The sequence below is a fragment of the Podarcis liolepis genome (genome assembly GCF_965112155.1).
Source record: "Podarcis liolepis genome assembly, chromosome: 3".
In the NCBI taxonomy this organism is placed as follows: domain Eukaryota; kingdom Metazoa; phylum Chordata; class Lepidosauria; order Squamata; family Lacertidae; genus Podarcis; species Podarcis liolepis.
In genome coordinates, this window is record NC_139557.1 from 89432021 (window position 1) to 89453974 (window position 21954).

At 44.4% G+C, this 21954-nt stretch overlaps 1 protein-coding gene and 2 long non-coding RNA genes across 6 annotated transcripts in view; 2 read left to right on the plus strand and 1 right to left on the minus strand.

Moving 5' to 3' along the window:
- Nucleotides 1-713: 713 nt before the first annotated feature.
- Nucleotides 714-16796, plus strand: LOC310704154. The gene is made up of 5 exons (XR_014524606.1): nucleotides 714-3098; nucleotides 7321-7409; nucleotides 8541-8742; nucleotides 9471-9621; nucleotides 12097-16796. It is a non-coding gene; the product is annotated as an uncharacterized lncRNA (long non-coding RNA).
- The window catches only part of LOC310704139 (uncharacterized protein), a 55826-nt gene continuing 48057 nt past the window's right edge, over nucleotides 14186-21954 (minus strand). For all 4 annotated transcript variants that reach the window (XM_083497219.1, XM_083497222.1, XM_083497220.1 and 1 more), the window contains one exon: nucleotides 14186-16998. In XM_083497219.1, the coding sequence (XP_083353345.1) occupies nucleotides 16870-16998 (129 nt within the window). In that variant the 3' untranslated portion in view covers nucleotides 14186-16869. The remainder of the gene's footprint in view (nucleotides 16999-21954) is intronic.
- Nucleotides 16886-20402, plus strand: LOC310704159. The gene is made up of 2 exons (XR_014524611.1): nucleotides 16886-17017; nucleotides 17602-20402. It is a non-coding gene; the product is annotated as an uncharacterized lncRNA (long non-coding RNA).

The window sequence follows — 21954 nt, forward strand, 5'->3', positions numbered from 1 at the left end:
AGCAAGGCTAGTGAGGGGCATGGTGTGGGGAGCATCCTGGGGTCCAGAGAGAATTGCCTGGAGGGCTGGATTTGGCCAGCAGGCCAAGTCTTCCTTCGAAGAAGGTTGCAAAGATTAGTACTATGTGCTAGGCCCTATTGCACCGAGTGAGGTTTAGTTCCAAGTAAACATGCATATAGCACATTGACCGGACAATTTTGGCTTCTCCATAAGGCAGCAAAACAGGTGCTGGATTTCAACAGAGAGGCAAGGAAAGAAACCACAGCATTTCTGAAACAGGCGAAATAAAAACACAACACATATACCCAGCCGTTGACTGCATCCTTAGATATTTAGTCCACTGTGTCCATCCTTTGTTAATCCATCCTTTGTTAATCCACTACAAACAACTCCAGATTTCTGCTGAGACAATGAGTCTGAGGCCCTTTGAAGAGAATGGGCGCTGGTGAAGCAAGCAATATATTTCCTAAAATAAACAGATCAAAGCATCATTCTTCCTTTCATATGTGGCATGAACCCTTTCCCCCAAGAAATTCTTCCTTCCTTGCCACCATCACACACTTTAATTAACACATTACAACCTGCTGACCCATGGAGGAGTTAACGAAGTACAGTTCTGGTATGGCACAGGTAAATATCTAACCACATACCAAATAGTAGGCCTGGTAAACATTATTTCACTTGGAATGTCAAGCGCTTGGGAGTTGCAAAATGCCCATATTTATACAACTTTTAACCCTGTTCTTTGATTCATCCTCCTCCCTATCCACTGAATGAAGAATTTCTCACACAAATAAAACAATCCAGTAATTAAATCCCAGAGGAATTGCTGTGTCAGGGGGTGCTTTGGGTTAATATTGCCTGCAGAAGCATGAATGGGAAAAGAGATGCTGTATTGCCTTGCTTGCTTTTTAATTTCTTATTACTTTTTATCCTACCTTTTCTTCCAAGGAGCTCAAGGTGCTGTATATGGTTCCCCCATCACTGACTGGCAGAGGCTCTCCAGGGTTTCAGACAGAAGATGAGAAGATGAGATCTCTGGAGATGCTGGGACTGAACTCAGCATCTCAGCAAAACAGATGCTCAACCACTGAGCTACCCTTCCCTAAAGCTGTGGGACAGAGATCCCTACATGCCTTCCCTTTCCTCCCAGTTTCCCTGTCTTGGCCTACTGGATCCCAAAACCAAATAAACTTTCTAGCACAAGTCAATTTCATACGAATATCTCTGAGGGAGTTTTAAAAACAAACCGTGAAACCCAACGCAGGCCAAGTCCTAGCGAGACAGTTTGACAAGTGGAATCCGGAGTGTTCTAATCTGTAGGCCTCAGTGTGAGCTGGAAACGATCATTGCTGAGCTGTTGTTGATTCATCTCGGCAAGCAAAGGAAGGGGGTCTGTGTTTGGACAGATGTAGGTTGTATATCACAGACAGGAGACCTAAACAGTATGCTGAATCCCCAGCTGTCTATTATGGATTGTATTTACCTCCCCCATTCTCCATGACAGTTTTTCAGGCTCCTTTTCAACATCTCCAAAGCTCTTTTATTCCAGTTGATGCTCAATGAATACTTTGACTCGCTGAAAGCTGCGTGGTTTGGAAATTGTGGTTATAGCCATACCAGGAGGCCAAAACTGCTGCATCACGTAACCTTTCCCTTCAGAGTCACATCAAAATACCATTTTTTTAATGCAGCTTGATCAGATCCATTTGTTGCCATGCACAAATATATAAATATATGATCCTAAGGATGTCATCCATGGAGAGGCAAAGTAGGTTAAACTGGGCTTAAACCAGTAGGTTAGACTGCATTCAATTTCAGTGGTCAGGACTCTCAGGGACTCAATGAAGGCTGTGTCCTGGCATGGGGTCCACCTCAGGTTCTCCCATTAACATGGGTTCACAGCCTTGAAGCCATTCTGGTGAGACTGTGATCACCTGACACTACCTTGATGTCAGGTAACTCATCTTCAAAAGAAAAAAATCTGGAGTGCACTCTTAAGTGCACACTTTCAAGTCCTGAGTCATTTCTGATGAGGCGGTCTTTGCATGGAAGTTGACAACACCCAGGACAATCATCCAGCGGGTCTTCAGCACCTGACCCAAGACCAGCTTGGTGATCTCAGGGAGACAGTTCAGTGGGAAGGGCACAACACCAACAGTATTCCCAACTTGTCCCACTAGGGCCAAGTGCAATTTCCAGAGCGGCAGCCATGATAAGTCCATTACACCAAAAGCACCTTAAAGGCTCACAGATTTATTTATTGTAGAATAAGCTTTTGTGGACTGAGGCCCACTTTGTCAGTTATGTATGAAGGAACATATTGCAGACTGACCTGGCATTCCATATCAGCACCACAAGGCCAGAAGCCACACTGACACAGGGCGTCTCAGATTTCCAGGGAGATTACCCGATGTAACACAATTGAAAACCAGGCAGGGAGGAGCTCCCTTGAAATTTGGGATTCATTAAACACCAAGAACTATGTTCTGGCATATGCCTTAAAACCTCTACAAGATGTTGCCATATTGGTACTACAGTGGGATTCAGATACGGCTTATTTTGAAATGAAAGCTCACAATTCTTAATGCACCAAGATGACAACAGCAACGACAAATTCAACGCAATATTGCATAGATGCAAAAGCCTATGCCAGATGAGCAGTGAAATGAAGAAAAATGTGCCGAGGTCCCTCCAACTTGCCTCCTCCCATGACCAGCTGTAAATATTTATCTGGCAGCCGTTAATGAAAGACATAGGCCGAAACAATGATAGTTTCAACATGGCTGCCCTCCAGGGCTCCAAACTCGAGGGAGTTTGTTCTTCGCCACAGCTTTCTCAGCCGATGGTGCTGTAGGTTCCTGGGCAGTCAAGTGGATGCTTTGGGGGACGGAGGCGGGAGGGTGGGGATTGCGGGAGACCCATATAAAACCGCAAACTCTGAGAGAAAAAGTGTGAGACTGCAATGGAAGCCTGGCTGCCCTGCCTTTTAATGAGCTGGTGCTGTTTTGAAGCCGGAGAAACCTTCCAGGGGCGGGGAAGGAGCTTGCTTGGCGAAGGGGTTTTAGAAATCTTTCCCTGCAGCAACAGATTTAATGGTAAATAACTTGCATTCTTTTCCTTCTGAAATGCCTGATTATGTACACCCTCCAGATAAGTTGTCGCCTCTCTAGGGCAGCATGTTTGCTCATTTGTACCGTGTGCTATATAAACTGTTCGGAACAAGAGCTTGGAAAGAACACTTACTTAACACTTTCGGAGGCAGTTGTTAACAGAGTGGGAACACCGGCAGCTGACTTACACCAAGTTAGCTGGGCGTTACTACAGTGCTCTCCACATCTGACTCAGTACTGTCTACACTAAATGGCTGTGGCTCTCCAGGTTTTCCGGCGGATGCCTTTACCAGTCGTACCTGGAGATGCCGGTGTCATAGACTGGCTGGATGCAGACGAGTGGAGGGAGGCAGTTGGGGAACTCCTGAGGGAACCTCCAAGGGAAGAAGGCTCAGAGCCAGGGATTGGTGGTGGGATGGCAATGAGTGGTCAGAGGGAGAAGGGGAGGCAGGCAGACTGGGAGCAGGAACACAGCTGTCAACCTTTCCCTTTTTTTAAGGGAAATTCCCTTATTCCGAATAGGATTCCTCACAAGAAAAGGGGAAAGTGTTGGAGGTGTTGGATGCTGAAGAGGCAACAGGGTTTACTGAGCAGGAAGAGGCTATGGTAGGCAACAGTCCAGACTCAGAGGCAGAAGTGGAGCCGGGGGAGGAGGGGAGAAGCAGAGATGAGGCAGGTTGCTGAAGAATTCAAGGAGTTTCCCCTTCCTGCTGTGACCATCTCCCCTCCTCCCCTCAGTCTCCCAGAGGTGTGTGTGTCATAGCTTCCCCATCTTTGCTCAGTTTTTGCTTTTATGCGCTCCCCACCCCTGCCCTTCAGACATGTGTCTGCATCATTGTCCCCAGGCACTGATGCACCAGTAGGCTTTTTCTTGTTTGATAAGCCCCTCTGCTCTTTCATCTCCTGCTGATGCAGTTTCCTCCTTTTTTTTTACAAGACCAAGGGCAGTTTCAGACAGGTGTTGATTGTGGGATGGGTGCTACTCATCTATGCAAGGTGTTTTGTTTTTTGTTTTGCAGAGCCCAACATGATGTCCTTGCCATCAAAACACCAGCCTATATTCCAATCCACTCCAAATCCAATCCAGATTTACCCTGGATTAAAAAGCAAAAAGTGCTTTTTAAAAACTGCTGCCAATGATCCATGTGTGATACCTGAATGGTCTATTTACAATGCCCTGTTTAGGCAGCCCTGTTTAGGGAAGCTTTTAATGTTTAATAGGTTGTTGTATTTTAGTGTTTTGTTGGAAGCCGCCCAGAGTGGCTGGGGAAACCCAGCCAGATGGGCGGGGTATACTAATAATAATAATAATTATTATTATTATTATTATTATTATTATTATTATTATGCCATCACCTTGAAGTGCATCAGATCTACATCTCAGTGGTGCTTTTTGTACTCAGGTTCTAAAGCAACCTAGCTAAATCTCTGATCCTCAGCTTTTAGAAATGAGTATTTTCAGAGTGAAGAATGGCACTCTGCTTTTGCTTAAAGGAACCTTTCCCCATTATGCCAGACTGTTCTTGGAGCAAGAGCTGATCATGCCATTGCAATCTACAAGCAAGGGAAGTAAAAGCAGTGTGTATCTCATGACATGAATGGGTTTGCCCACATCATAACCCCAGAGGTGGAGTGCATAGCAGAAATATGTGTTGGGGTTATGCACAGGGAGATAACCAAAGGGCTGGATTTATTTCCCTTGTCTGCTAGGAATGTGCCCTGCCCACGCCCTGCAGAGTCAAAGCTTGCTCAGCTGTAATTTTCTCATCATTCATTTTGCAACCTCACCTCCAGCAGGTGAGCACAAGGTAGATGGCCCATCTATCATTCTAATGTCCTTTAGGGCCGCCTGTTACCACAGTGATCCCATAGACAAGACAGGGTGCACTTAGCCTGGCTGCTGCTTTCATTTCATTTCATTACCTTGCATATCCCGCCTTTCTCTCAGTGCAGGACCTAAGGCAGCTTACAGCATTGCTCCCTTCACTGTAATGTGAGAAACGGCTGCCAAGCTGACAGCAGCCAGTTGGAGGCTGGTTTTTCCCCATGATCCCTTTCTTCTCTCCCGCAGCCAAGTGAGTGAAATGCCAGCTTGAGCCGTCACCACTCACACTTGCGGCAGTTCAAGGGCAGCATGCAAGGGGAGACACTGCTATGGCTTTCCGAAGCCAGACGTTGCACACGATGCCAGCTGAGTGATGCAAACTGCGAATTTCAACAAACAGGCTGGCTGTTTTAAATCTTCTCTTAAGCACTGGGCCTGCAAGAGAAACAAAGCGGATATTTTAATGCACGCTTTTCTGGAACACAGATGAATGATGGAGACTCCTGTGGAATTTGAAAGCTTGTGTTTGTCTGCACATGGAGGCTATCATATTGCCATGGTTCTCAATGGTTTCAGCCAGGGGATATTCTCAATTTTATCTGGAGATGTAGTGCATCTGCCTTGCATGCAGAAGGTTCCTGGTTCAATCCTGGACATCTCCAGCTAAAACTGAGAATGTCCCCTGGCTGAAACCATGGAGAGCCATTGCCAGTCAAAGTAGACAGTACTGAACTAGATGGACTGGTGATCAGACTTCATATAAGACAGCTCTTATATTCCTATCTTCCGTGATTGCAACAAACAGGGGTCCTGAATTTGGCTACCACATACCCCCAGCAAACAAGCTTGATTCAAGTTGTAATATATATTGTGTTATACTGTTGATGAATTGAAGCAGTTAATTTAAGCATGCTTGAGATACCTGTTTTCAAGGATCATAAAGAAATAACTCTGTCACAGGAGTAGTCAATGAAGGCTAAGGCCATCTTCATGAGCAATTTTTGTGGCCATTCAAATACACCAGGCATAGACAAACTCGGCCCTCCAGATGTTTTGGAACTACAACTCCCATCATCCCTGACCACTGGGTCCTGTTGGCTAAGGATGATGGGAGTTGTAGAATCATAGACAAAATAAAAAAAATCCTTCCAGTAGCACCTTAAAGACCAACTAAGTTAGTTCTTGGTATGAGCTTTCGTGTGCATGCACACTTCTTCAGAAGAAGTGTGCATACACACGAAAGCTCATACCAAGAATTAACTTAGTTGGTCTTTAAGGTGCTACTGGAAGGAATTTTTTTATGTTGACTATGGCAGACCAACACAGCTACCTATCTGTAAATAGAATCATAGACTTGGAATAGACCACAAGGGCCATCAAGTCCAACCCCCTGCCAAGCAGGAAACACCATCAGAGCACTCCTGACATATGGTTGTCAAGCCTCTGCTTAAAGACCTCCAAAAAAGGAGACTCCACCACACTCCTTAGCAGCAAATTCCACTGTCGAACAGCTCTTACTGTCAGGAAGTTCTTCCTAATGTTTAGGTGGAATCTTCTTTCTTGTAGTTTGGATCCATTGCTCCGTGTCCGCTTCTCTGGAGCAGCAGAAAACAACCTTTCTCCCTCCTCTATGTGACATCCTTTTATATATTTGAACATGGTTATCATATCACCCCTTAACCTCCTCTTCTCCAGGCTAAACATGCCCAGCTCCCTTAGCCGTTCCTCATAAGGCATCGTTTCCAGGCCTTTGACCATTTTGGTTGCCCTCCTCTGGACACGTTCCAGTTTGTCAGTGTCCTTCTTGAACTGTGGTGCCCAGAACTGGACACAGTACTCCAGGTGAGGTCTGACCAGAGCAGAATACAGTGGCACTATTACTTCCCTTGATCTAGATGCTATACTCCTATTGATGCAGCCCAGAATTGCATTGGCTTTTTTAGCTGCCGCGTCACACTGTTGGCTCATGTCAAGTTTGTGGTCAACCAAGACTCCTAAATCCTTTTCACATGTACTGCTCTCAAGCCAGGTGTCAGCCATCTTGTATTTGTGCCTCTCATTTTTTTTTGCCCAAGTGCAATACTTGTTTTGTAGTCCCAAAACATCTGGAGGGCCAAGTTTGCCTAGGCCTGAAATACACCTTTGGCCTTTCCAGCAATCGTCATCATCATCATCATCATTATTCTTATTATTAGCACCTGGCCTATTTATCCATCTAAATTGAGGTTAATAAATTTGTGCCCTTCCAGAAGCACTTGGACTCCAACTCCCATCATCCCTAATTAGGCTAGCAAATGATCAAGGAGGATGGGAGTTGGAGTCCATCAACATGGAGGACTGCCGGCTGCGTAACCCTGATTTATGCCATCAATTCCACTGCAGGGGTATGAATGGCAACTGCTAGACACAGCAACCTTCCAGACTGAACACAACACTGGAAAGAAGAGGACAGACAGCTAGAGATCTCTCTGGTATGCATATCTCTGAATCCCAATACTCCTTTGTGGTTGTTAAGAGGTTTCTATTGTTTCTGTCAGCAGTTAACAAAGACAACTGGCTCCAGCGATCTGTCTGTGCTGTGGATCTGTGCATGCACGGAATTCTATGCCGGATACAAAATTCTGCATGCTAAGAATGCCAGCTTTTGCTCTTTCAAGCAAGTTTGAGTTTCTGCAAATATAAGCTTGAAGATATGTGAGCAGTGGATGGTGATAGATCAGAAGTTGGTCATGGATGAGATCAGTCATACTTCCTGTGGGTGAGTGGTGAGACTGAGGTTCAATATTTTTCCTATCAATAGCAGGATGCATTATGCACACTGAGGGCTCAGCTATACTCCCGCTTGTCCTGGGCCTACAAAGCATGGCTCTAAGCAGTTTTGCCTTTGTCTTGCCGCTTTCCCTTAGAAAAAACTGCTCTTTAGCACCAAACTGGAACAAACAGCAAACTGCAGAAAACCCAATTGCCATTTGTTTCCTGGGGGAAAGTGGCAAGGCAATTGGAAGTTGCTCTGAATATTTTCAATTTTGCTTGATGGCAGTGATTTATTCAGATTACAGAAGCTGGATGAAGAATTCAAATACAGAACCTGTTTCTTTCCATCCTTTTCCAAAGCATGGAATGTACACAACTTGGGCTATGGGGAATCTAGATATTTTACTGTACTTTCTACATAAGTGTTATGCGTCAAATATGAACTCCACAGTGCTGCTTTTAACAGTCTACATTGACAAATACATGTTTGATAAGCTAGATTTGAATCCAGCCAGCAACAGCAAGCCTACTGAATCCTTGCTGGCCCAATCTGATTCCTACATAACCATCAACACATGTTTTGAAGCAGATGTGAACCTGAAGAAAAGAAACAGACAGGTCAACAATAATTCAGTTGCACAATTGTCTGAACTGCTCTTGAGAAACTTTGAGGAATTGGAAGGGGGAAAAAGAACCTTCAGTGATCCAAATCAGGGTGTAGGTGGCTGGGACTCTTTCTTTGGCCCAAATGTCAACTATTGTAATGTTGCAAGTTTCCTAGGCCTGAATCATTTGGTTAGTTTTCATAACACTGAGGTTTTCTTTTAATTTCCCAACATCTCATTCAGAGTTTCCATTGCTACAATATCTAAATGCCACAGCTGGCCCAGCCATTGGGCAAGTGGAGCACTTGCTTCCGAGTGCTAGCTCTACAGAGTACCTGAGCAGAGGGCTGAAGAAAGCAAGTGAAGATTGCTTCCAAGAAGCACCCGGCAACTGGAAGAGACTAATCTGGACTTCAATGGATCTTCAGTGATGGTTGCAGCAGTGGTAAGAAGACTACAGAGTTCAGGGATGAAGACTCAACAGCCAAAGACAGAATGGAACTCCATTCAGGGCATCTCAAAGACTGGCCCAAACTGCACTTTGATATATACAGCTTCAAATATAGGATACCTCATGAAGTCAGTGGGATCCAAGTACCATAGATTCTGTGGTGTCCGCCCATTGTTCTTTCAAGTGAAGCTTACCTGGCACCAATTTTGTTGTCCTTCCAATGCCAGACAAATACATGCTTTTAATACTGAGCATTTTGAAAGTGCCAATGGTTTGGCTTTTGACTTGTTGTTGCTGTTGTTGCTGTTGCTGTTGTTATTTACTATTGAATAAGAACTACAATATTATGCCACCCATCTGACTGGGTTTCCCCTGCCACTCTGGGCACCTTCCAACATATATATAATCATAATAAAGCATTACACATTAAAAAGCTTCCCTATACAGGGCTGCTTTCAGATGTCTTCTAAAGGTTATATAGTTACTCATCTCCTTGGCATCTGGTGGGAGGGTGTTCCACAGGGTGGGTGCCACTACTGAGAAGGCCCTCTGCCTGGTTCCCTGTAGCTTCACTTCTCGTAGTGTGAGAACCACCAAAAGGCCCTTGATGCTGGACCTCAGTGTCAGGGCTGAAAAATGTTTAAATTACAGTAATTACATTGAAATATGCATGTATATATTAGCCCATGCAAATCTTCCCCTCTTTTGTCCTCTTTTACCAGGAACAAATTCTCCTTTTTGGCAATGTGATGGTGGTCACCCTGTGCAGAAGAAAGAGACAATTTGACCAACCTGAGTCCAGAAGAAAGTTCAAGAGCTCCTGAAATTTAAGAGGAAGCCACCCTTTCTGGACTTGTTGACAACGCTCCAAAGGTTCATTTTCCTTACAGAGACTAAATGGGTCTTCAGTATTCCCTACAACTTCACTGGCCTCATACTCGGAATGGGGTTGCAAGGAACTTCACGTAGCAGACAGATGGCTGCCCAGCCAATTCAGTAATTAGAATAGTAAATTAGGCAAATCACAGGCTAAACAGCAACTCCCCAAGTAGCAGGAGCGGATTGGAGGGCTCCAATTGAAAATTAACAGCGTCTCCGAGGAGGGAGAAGCCATTGTGGCTGGGAAGCTGGCACAGCTGGGAAGCTGCAATGCGGCGGGCAATGCATTTGGACGGGACTATTACTGCACGTCAAAGCAGGAGAACACAATGTCTGGGACACGCTAATGACACGAAGGGGAAAAAAACAGTAGCATTTTATTGTTCTTGGGTAGTAATTGCTGAAATGATTTGCTGTCGAGTCTAGGAGCGTAAGTGGCTTGATTAGCGGCATTGGATGCAAGAGAGAAAACAGTGGCTGCAAGTAGCTGTTGAGTTGTTCAGCAAGTGCAAGGAGGGAGCTCATTAAGAGAGAACACGGCAACAAGGAAAGAAATAGAAATGCACTCGCCCCTTTGAAACGATCGCAAAAGATGTCGATTCTCAGCAACTCTATGGCTGTAAAACCATTCAAGGTATTATTTAAGCAAGGGCTCACGGGGGGCTATCCCTGAGCCTGTTAAGAATCATGTTTATAGTGCTGTGTTTAATCCAGTTTTTTTTAGGGGAGGCCTTAAAACAAAATCTTACGCCACTTGGTAGTCAGTCTCCCTGGCTTCCCAAATTTCAAATTAAAACTTAGGAGAAGATGTTGTGGGCTAAGTCCTCCTGTGGTGCTTTTGCAGATCAGGAGGTACAGAGAGCTGAAGAGGCTGGGGAATGTTTCGTAGGGGTGAGGGAAACACCATAAGAAAAGTTTCCAAAAAGGACAAGCAAAATTATCAAGTGGGTGGAGTGAAGCCCTTATGAAGACAAGTTGCAGCATTCTAGGCTTTTTTAGTTTAAAGCAGGGGTTGGCCAACTTTTTCAACAGGGAACTGGTCCACTGTCCCTCAGACCTTGTGGGGGGTCAGACTATATTTTGAAAAAAATATATGAACAAATTCCTATGCCCCACAAATAACCCAGAGATGCATTTTAAATAAAAGCACACATTCTACTCATGTGAAAACACGCTGATTCCCGGACCATCCATGGGCTGGATTTAGAAGGCAATTGGGCCGGATCTGGCCTCCAGGCCTTAGTTTGCCTACCTATGGTTTAAAGAAAAGGTGAGGAAGAGGCAACATGATAGCAGTTTGTAAAATTATGCACAGCATGGAGGAAAGGGATAAAGGAAAGTTTTTCTCCTGCTCTCATTAACACTAAAACTGGTAAAACAACCAAGACTGCAAGATTCGGGACAGAGGAAATAAATTACTTCTGCACACGGCACTTAAACTATAGGACTCGCTTGCGCAAGAGGCAGTGAAGTCCACCATCTTGGATGGCTTTAACAGAGGCCTGGACGAATAGATGGCAAATAAGGCTACTTATATCTACTAGCCATGATAGTTGTGTTCTGCCTCAACAGCCAGGAGTGAGCTCCCGTTGCTCTCTCCCAGCTCCTGCCAACCTAGCAGTTTGAAAGCATGCCAGTGCAAGTAGATAAATAGGTACCGCTGTGGTGGGAAGGTAAAACAGCGTTTCCGTGCGCTCTGGTTTCCATCACGGTGTCCCACTGCACCAGAAGCGGTTTAATCATGTTGACCACATGACCCAGAAAGCTGTCTATGGACAAATGCCGGCTCCCTTGGCCTGAAAGCGAGATGGGCACCACACGCCCATAGTCGCTTTTGACTGGACTTAGCGTTTCCGTGTGCTGCTCTGGTTCGCCAGAAGCAGGTTAGTCATGCTGTCCACATTACCCGGAATCTGTACGCCGGCTCCCTCGGCCAATAAAGCGAGATGAGCGCCGCAACCCCAGAGTCGATCACAACTGGATCGTTGTAAAGGGGTCCCTTTACCTTTCATAACTGTCCAGGGGTCCTTTACCTCCCCCTCTCCCAGGAAAATCAATAGCTTTATTGGGACCAACTAATGCTCACAATACCATGTGCAAACTTCTGAGTTATACAAAACTCATTCCCAGGCTGGATGCTGAAGATTTTTTTTAAGGGAAAACATATGCTTCTCAGTGTGGTGATAACCGCTAGGGTCCTTTACCTCTCTACCTTTTACCTTGATGTCTACAAGCCATGATAGTCATGTTCTGCCTCAACAGTCAGGAGGCAGTAATACTTCTGAATACCAGTTGCTGGAAACAGGAGAGGAGAGTGCTCTTGCGATGTGGTCCTGGCTTGTAGGTTGACCCCTCTGAGAACAGGATGCTGCACTCGATGGGCCATTGGCCTGATCCAGGAGCCTCTGTTTATGTTCTGAGTATCCATCCCCTTTTTGGAATCTCAATAAGCTGCTTTCACCTTTGAAGGGAAACACCTGCACGCCGAGGCAACAGGATGAGGGCTGGGACTCAAATGTTACTGGAAGTGCTCTGGCTGTTAACCGCAAGCTCAACCGCCGACCAGCTGCGCTCAGTTTACATCATGAAGCAACCTCTCTGAACAAAAGAGAAGGCATTTAAAACAACTGTCATCCTTTGGGCACATGCAGTAGATTTCATACATATGAGCAGCTGCACAAATTCACTGAACTACAGCTCCTATGTTAGTACCACCTGGACTTCATTCATCCTCTAGCAGTGCAACATTAACAGAGGACATGCTCAACCCCAACCCAAAGTTGGCATATGAACCAGCAGCCTTGCACAGGACCTCTTGGGAAACTGACATATGCCACCTTGAGTTCCATCATAGATGGAACTCAGGAGATGAGCAAGATCATACATAAATACCATCATAGTGAATCACAGTGGGAAAGGTAATCCAAAACTGCAGCCAGCACAACTAGCCTTTAAAATAAGTACCAATTTGTTTGTTTTTTTAATTTAGCGTTTTCCAAAAAGCTACCACATTAACTTGGCATTAAAATGATCATGCTGGTTCAGGCCAGATTTTCATGTAGTCCAGCATTCTCTCCAGTAACAGCCATTCATCTATACTTGGGACACTCGGTCAAAATTATGTTATTCATGCTTTTTAGAAAGTGTGCTTAACTGGGCCACTTTTATTTTAAAGAAAATAGTTGTTGGCAGTCCAGCCTGGGAAGAGTTTCCTATTCCTTTCAATAATGCCCCTCCAGCTGCAAACAGCACCTTGGGGGTAAATAGCAGCTCCTGGGGGGGGGGGGTTGGTGGGATCCTTGTGGTGGACGGGAAAATCAGGAATCTGGTGCTCTCCAAACACTGCTGGATGACAACTCCAATTATCCCAGATCCTGACCATTAGCCATGCTGGTTGAGGCTGATGGGAACTGAAGACCAACAACATTTAGAGGGCTATAACTTCCTTATGCCTTCTGTAATATATAGTTTGGCGCTCAGATACAGATCATGGGTACAGGTGATCACGGGTGCAATTCTCGCTGATGGCATGTACTACTTTCTGGACACAAAGGACTTGGCTAACACCGATAGCACTATTCTCCTGAAAAAGGGAGTAATATATGTATATGAAGAGCTTTCCTAACTGTTCAAAGATGTTCACCAAATTTCACAATTGAGGCTTTCAGCTGCCGAGTAGTCAAGGACTGATCAACTCCAGGCCAAACTTCTCATGCCTCAGACTGCTTCTGTGTGAACAGGATGGATAATTGTCTTTTGAGTATGAATGGTTGGATCTAGGGATGGATGATGAAGGGGGGAGAGGGAAAGAGAGAAGAGGGGTGGCCCACCCAACTTTTGGTTTTGGCCTCGCCCACCCTCAGAGTCACTTCTGCCCAACTCTGGTACATGATCTCCGATTCCTGTCCTCTCACCAAGGGAGTAGAGCCCAGATTGCCACCCTGGCCTATAGACCATAATTCTATTCTCACAGCAATGTCTCTTCTAACTTTCAACAGCAAACTGTTGGCAAACGGCTAATCTTTCCTAAGTATCAGCTGCAGGGAGTCACATTCTCAGTGCTGTGTGAACCAGTCCTTGAACACACACACACACACCAAATTTCTCACTGCAGGGCAGTGTCCAGTCACACAGCCCCAAATTCCTCACTGCAGGGCAGTGTCCAGTCATTTCAGGCTGTTGCTTCGTGCATGCAAGATGTGTAACCTAGTTGCTCACACTGACCTCACAACGCTGTGGAAATACCAAATCTGCTGTTGAATATAGGGTTGATGACTCCCTCTGGGGGCAGGGCAGAATTGTTGCTCATCAAGGCTGACCAGTAAAACGTTGCAAAAGCAGCCTTTTCTTTTATTACAGCAAAAACTGCAAAGGTCAAGCCTGTGCAACTTCCCTGAACTTGTGTGACTGATTCCAGTCAAGCTGCTCGGGTTCCCTTGTTGTGGGATGAGGAATATTTTAAACATGGGAGTCCCGGGGGCCCTGTCTATTTTGAAATAGTAAACTAAAACCCTGCTTTTCATGTCCTCAGAGACAAAAAAAAAACCAGTAGTGAATATAGCAGCAGTTAAAATGTAACTTTATTGTTCTGATTGAAAAACCACAGAGAGAGAAATGTTACAAAAGTACTAAAGAAAGGCAACATTAACAGAGGTTCGTCTCCCCTCCATTCCTTCATCCTGGAGCATCATCTGGGACGGCATATTCTGGGCCAATCAGAAATAGTCATCCTGCTTAGCAAGGGGGGGGGGAGCGCTCTGTAGTGTCTGTGGGACAAGCAGTTGGCTCTAGGCAGGGGAAGTAGCACCCCAAAACTTTCCTGACCACGATTCATGCTGGCTGTTTGTAGGCCAAACCTAACTTGCAGAAACGGCAAACTAGGTTACATTTGCCCTTGTCATATGGGGAGGCTAAATCCCATAAAGATTTCAAATCCCACCATGCACTGTTGACCATAGAGCCTGCAAAAATAGCAATAAAAGACAAGGAAGCAAATTTCCCCTCTTTTAACTGGAAATGTTTCAAAAAAAGACCTGCCTTATTTCATTCCTCGTTGATTTTGTTCTTATCAGAGCAAGCCAGCGGACAAAAAGCAGCCTGCTTTTTATTTCATTGATGCTGGTGAAAAGAAGGCTGTGCACACCACCAAATTTTTCTTTCATGGGATGGGGCAGTAAAAAAACAAACCCAAAACCCAAAGCATTGACTCCATTATCACAAACATTCCATCCACTGCCACCTATGTGCAGGGAGGACTTAAGGCAGCAGAGTCAACTCATACTCTTGGAAAGATTCTGGACTTGGGATTCCATAGGGAACATGAGCAACTGAGGTTGGCTTTTTCTATACAGAATATGTTCTATGGCCAAGATTAAGATCTAAGGCCCAGATTCAATTAACCCAGCATGCTAGCGGGAGCTAGTACAAAGGCAGTGCAATGGGGCTTCCACCCTCCTCCTCCACATCTCCCCCAAATCTGCTCTGGGGGGTCAGGAGGAGAACCCCCTGGAACAGTGTGTGGGGTGAAGGGGGCAATTTTGTCCGGCAAGCAGAAAAGCTTGCGCTGATGGAATGATCAGAACAGCACGGCACTTAATTCCTCCCCAAGTTTCAGAGAAGTTGTTCATGCTATGGCAGACTCACATTTCCCAAATATTGTTTTGCATATATATATTTTTCAAAATTAAAAATGGTGATTACACATCAGAAATGGTTGCTCGATTGTACACCATATTATTATAGTACACCGATAAGACAGATGTCTGAATACACATCTTTGAAATCACAGAACTAGAGAAAACAGTGTAGGCCCAAGAGACACTGTAGATTTCATCTGGTTTGAAGGGTACCCTGTAAATAGAGGCAGCAAATTCTGTGGCCCTCCAGATCTGGCTGGACCACAACTCCCATCACCCCTAACCATTAGCCATGCTGGCTGGGACTGGTGGCAGTCCAACATCACCTGGAGAATCATAGGTTTCCCATCCCTGCTGTAAAATCTGGGCCATTTAACAGCACCAAAAACTAGCCCCTCTTACGTCAATGCAGACAAGCAAGAAGAAAGATCATCAATGTGGAGCAGAGGGGGCTGCAGTCATGTTAAAGCAGCATTCCGGCCCCCATAAAGATGCTGTTAGTAAAATACATTTTGTCTTCCTCTTTCTCCCTCACTCAGATCTACAAAGAGTCAACTGAACAGCCGGCTGAGAGCCGATATTTGCTCCCAGTGCCTATTATATCTCAACTAGTGCAGTGAATATAAATCAAAGGCAACCCAAGCACACATTATTCTATCCCCTGCAGTGCTAACCCATGCAGCTGCAGGATGTGAGCAGTGTGATCACATGGATGGAGCCAGACACATGGTTGGGAACCCAACCATGCACTTATGGTTTTCATACATATTCCCCAGCCAGATGGGGACGGCGCCCAAGGAAGTGATGCTCTCATGGCTCACAAAGGGGTTTTCTAGCCAAAGTGAGAGGAAATTGTGCCTCTTCCAGCCCCACCTTCTTTCCTGAGTACCTTCTGGCTAACATCTGCCCAGACATAGAACATCCTGGGGCTCCATGGCATATTCTAGACTGCACGGGGCAAGAACATGTGACGTTAGTGAACTCGACAGATGAGAAAATCCTTTGGGACGTAGTCTAGAAGTGTGTGTTTGTGCTGTGTCTCAAGGCGACCCTGGGGCTGCACAACCTCAATGTGCTCCTTGTTCCAGCCTTGTAATGTGGTTGCACAAAGAAGATCTGGTCCACCCTCCAGGGGCAGCTAAGCCAGATCCACCTTGACCTTTAGCTGATGAGACCAGAGAGCATTCTAATCCTTGGCAAGGTTCACTGGGCTACAGAGAACAACTCCCATTAGATTTGGGGAGGGAAATGATAGAACCCTGCTTATTCTTCACATTCCACCACATGGATCACTGCTCATTCATTAGGGCAAGATGCCAACTTTTAATTGTAAGAAAAACAGCTTTCTGCGTTATCAGACACCATCTTGAGAATTGTACTATGGCTTATGAGCTGAGCTTGCTCAATGCACATACATTCCCTTTCTGCAAATCTTCAAAAGTTACGACAGCATGAAAAACAGGCAAGAGAAAAGCCACCCATCTCCTGTTACCAAGAATCTTGGTGGTTATTGCAAAACAAAACAAAAAAACATGCCCTCCCACGCCCAGTCCCTGTTGGGAAGTTGGTTGGAATGAGGATTCCTGAGAGTTTGGCGTTATCTCCTTCAGTAGGCACATGATGGTTCTTCAACTGGAGCGATCGGGCTCAGAGGCTTCAAGGTGCTCAGGGATCGGAAGGCGAAGGCCGAGGGGTCGTACACAAAGTGAGGTGGTGGTCGGCTCCCATGGATGTGCTGCGCGGAAACGATAAAGGTGAGGACAGGTATCAGAGAACATGAAACTAGCATGCACAAGGGAAGCTGGCAGTGAGCACCCTATTTATTTAAACAAGAACAGAAGAACCAAGGTGGCCCGCCCCCTTCATAATACAAAAGAAAACCAGCAAAGCAGCAATCATAAAAGAGTAAAAATGAAAAAGCAGGGAAGTGCTGAACACCAGCCATAAAACTGGCTGATATTCAGGCAGCACCACTGAAAAATACATCTAAACAAAGGTGCTTTAAACAAAATGTCTATAGGCATAGACAGGGGTTTGGCTGTATTTCCTGTTGCAAGGAGTTCCATAGCCTGAATGCCACCACCAAGAAGGCATCGACCCTCCTTCGATTCCCTTCTGCCACATATTATCTAGGCATAATCTTCACTGTTTTTTTAAGAGCCTACCAGAGACCTTCCTCTTCCAACAAGCCTTTTAAGTGGAGATGTTCATCCCAGTCTGCATCTGTACTGAAATTATTTTAAACTGTTCTTATATGTGGAGTGGGTCTTAAATGTTTGTACTGTTTTCAATATAAAGGCATTGTTTTCCATTGTTTCTACCAAGTTTTTTTTTCCAGCCAGAACTTCCCAAAACTCAGTTCCAGCACCTCTATCCTAAGAGAACAAGGGAGGCGTTCATGGTGAGTCCCGGCACCTCTTTTTCTAGAGAAGCAGCACTGGTTACTACACTAGTGTTTTGGTTGAAACTGTTTCCTTTGTTTTATAACTGCATGTTTTATTTTTGTGGTGAAAGGCGGGCAAGAAATCTTACAGAACTAAATAACCAAATAAATAAATGTGTTGCCATTAGCTGGCATGAGCTCTGCCAAGAAAAGGTGGGTTATACATATTTCAAAATGGAAATTGGAAAATAAATGAAAAGGGAAGTGAAGACAACACGAAGGGCTATGCAAGGCACAGCTTCATCCTCATCTTAATTGTATGCTGCCTTTCTACAAAAAGGATCGTGCTTAGAGCAGTTTACAATTTACAGGTTACAATGAAGAAAAAAAGTAGTACATCTCCAAATCAACAGTCACAAGAACAATTCCATAATAACGTGATAAAACAACAACATAAAAGCAAATACAGAAGCATACAGAAAACAACATTTCAGTACTATAAATGCAACATCATCACCTTTCCTGGAAACAGCAAAAATAGCAAGGGCGCTTGAGTTTCACCTTGGTCTTGGAAACACCTTTCCAGTGATGTTGCTCATAGCCCCACTCCTGCAACAGCTTCTTATAAGGATTCCAAGATGGAGAGGGGGGTAAGGCAACTGGAAACACCTATCCCATAATGTTGCTGCCGTGATGTTGACTCTAGACACCCTGCTGTTTCTTTTCCTGCTTGCTTGCTTCCCTTCCACACACCAGTGTTCCTAAACGCTAGCGTTTACTCAACCAACTTGAAGAGACAGCCCTTTTGCTTAGCATTGGGATTTTTCTTTCCTTTTCCGTAGCACCAACTAGCAGGTCTTTTATCCCAAAGTGACCTCTGACACTTCATGGCCATGTCTGTCAAGAGGTGGTCACTGTATCCGGAACCCCAGTCTTTGATCCATGCATCTTCCCTAATGGATTCTGACTTACAATCAAACAGTGAAAAGGTCACAGACAGAAAGGTCTTCTCTGTTGCTGACCCTGCCAATAGGGTCAAATCCCTTTGTCAGCAGGGGAAAGGGTCCATTAGATTATCTGGTTCATTCCCTGGTTCTTAACATAGGAAACGGGAGAGGCCGTTGGTTCAATGGAAGACAAAGATTCAGCCTTCTGACAGCACTGCTGTATTCTGCCTCACTGATCTAAACATACAGATTTCTGCATGGGCATTCGCTACACCACAGGGTTATCAGTTGAGTTATGAGTCCAGATTTTGTTGCATACACTTTGGGGGGAGGCCTTTAAGGAAAGAAGATTGGTTAATATCCAATGTGAGCCAACTCAGAGCAGACCAAGGGGACTCAAATTACTTCAGTAGGTCCATTTTGAAAATGACTTACATTAGAAGAGACCCATATCACATTTTATTTTTTCACTTGTACAGACTACATTAATAAGCAACATCAACCAGGTAACATCTTGGCACAGTATAAGAACATGGGCGAGTAAAAATATATGTAAGAAGCAATGTCTAGGTGTACTTACCTATACAATGATGCATGATACACCAATTTTGAAAAAAACCAGGGGGTTTTCAAGACCAATTTTGAAAAAACAGGGGTTTAGCCCAAAGCCATGCATTTATATGGTTTTGATGCCTTCTCTAGCTCAGGGGTGGCAGATAGTTTGGACTACAACTCCCATGAGCTCCAGACAGCATGGCCAATGGCCAGGGATGATGGGAATTGTAGTCCATAACAACAGGAAGGCACCACATTAGCTACTCCTACTGCAATATCTCCTATAGATTCAATATAGCTATTTTATCCATTCCTTTTGATAATGCATAAAACAAATTGCCAGGACAGAGTTGTTATGCGAAGTTGGGCAAATCAACCATCTTTCTATCTTCCCTGCTCCCCATATCAAAGGGGGGAAAGGACAAACATGTACTTTCTCAATGTATCTTCAGCAACCCGGTTAATAGTATTTTCATTTCTTCCCATATATTTTGGCGCATGAAACAAGCAGAGACGAGGGTCCTTGCCAGAGTTCATAAAATTATCCTGCTCAATGAGATGCAATGAGTAAACTTTGGATCTTCACCACATTTACATAAAATCTGAAATCCCAATAATCTCATGCTACTGGTCACTCACACTAGGTATGAAAAAGGGCCCATATGTCCACACACTACGCAGCATTTTCAGGTTATGCTGCTTGTGAATTCTATGTAACATAATGAGGTTTGTATAACAAGGATTAAAACAATTTCTAAAGTGTTTCCTGCAGGTTTGTGTGGATAGTTGAGGCATTTTGCTGTATTTTTCTTCACTGATCCTCTTCCAAGTGGTCTCTGAAATCTGTAACCTTCAAGCCTAGTGCATGTAAAAATAATGTACAGATTCAAGGGAGTAAATCCTTGGAGTTTATAGCTGCAGATTAAGACTTTTTCAGTGGATATTAAATCTGAAGTAAAAGGGGGTTGTGTGTGAAACTGCACCAGAAGGTGGCGCAATTGCAGTAAAGCACACAGTGACTTGAGCACACATGCTTTTAGTGTTGTGGCATAGGTCTCTGGAATTCTGGTCACCACAAGAGAAGTCAGCCCCAACATCGTAAAATTTTTATGTTTGTTGAAAACTTTTTGTCCCTCCCCTCAAGTCTTCCCAACTTGGCCCATTTTATTTCTGCAGCTTTTAATACTTATTGGCTTTGTTTTATGATTTACACTATGACTCACTTTCTCTTTTTGTGCACCACTTGGGTATTTTTTTAAAATATGTACAACGAAATAAATAAATTGAATATATTGATTAAACAGTAACAGTCTCCGTTTCTCTCTGTTAGAACTTGTGGGGATGGAAATTAACTGTTCTTGCTCTAAGAGACAAAGATGTGCTGCATTTCCTCTCCATTTCCCCATTAACTAAAACTCAGTCTAAATTTTCATTCAATGCAATCCAACGGGAACTATTAAACAGAGTCTAGGAATTAGTCTATTTCTCTGTAGCACACAGGTAGCTAACAGTTATGTTATGGCCTACAATTCCCATCATTTCTGTGCTTTGGCTATGCTGGCTTGGGCTGATGGGAGTTGCAGTAAAAAAATAAAAATTGGAGGGCCCCACTTTAGTTACCAGCTGCAGCCACCGAAAACTGGTAATCGCAAGATGGTTGAAAGACGTTGTAAGTATTTCCTTCATCCAGCATTCGATAGCATCCAGTGGGAGGGTGATCCTCTTGTACCATTCATCCCTACTATGGCTGTACAAACATTTGCAAATAATCAACTATAATGAAAATTTGGGAAGCTGTATAATAACCCAGTTTGATGGGACAGGCTGACCAACCTTAGATATAGAAGGTTGTAATGAACATTTCTTTCCCCACCAGGCATAACCAATGTGATGTTGTCAAACATCATTGGCTGATGGTAGCTGGAGTCCGACAATATCTGAAATCCATTGCATAAGTTACCCCAGGTTCTATGTGATTCATCTGCCCATACATATAAAGGTGCTGTTATTCTAAGTTCCAGTTGGACAGGTAGTTCTGCAATGCTTGAAAAAACAACAAAAGTTCTTCCTCTTTTGCAGTTATGTGGACTCAGAAAGAGATTCAAGTGACCAGCCTTTTGAATCCTTCTCTACTGTGACAGCAGCCAGTAGTTAAAATTATTAATATCTCTGAACTTTGAGGAAGTCTGACCCTAGGTGCCTCTGGGGTTAAAAGTGAAAGCGTCAGGAAACTTCTCTGAACAGGTGCCATGAATTTAAACCAGCAGTAGTGGCTTTGCAATCCAAAATATTTCCAATTCAAAGATGTTCCCATTTCTGTACCGAGAGGGCAGTAATGGAATAATACTGAATGTGACCCTGAACACTTCTTGGTCCATCTAACTAGCGTTTAGGCCTCTGAGGTTAGCATTGTCAGAGAGCTATGACTGAAGATTGCACAGCCACAATGGACTTTTTCACCTGTAGAATTCAATTGGCAAAGATCACTGATGATTAAACACCACCAAACACCTAATCAGGGATAGGGAAGCTGAGGCCCTTCAAATGTGGGACTCCAACTCCCATCAGCCTCAGCCTACTAGGGACAATAGTCACGGGAACTGTAGTTCAACAAGGTCTTGTGGTCCAACAAGCTCTATATGCAGAATGCCTTGCTTCAGCTGCTCTGAAAAAGCTCTGACCAAACACCAAATTCAAATGATAACAACTCCAGCTATCATCATTCAGTCCGACAAAAGGTTATCCTAGCATTCACTGACACAATAGCCAGTGGGTGGGTGGATAGATCTAAACACAGGGGGAAAAT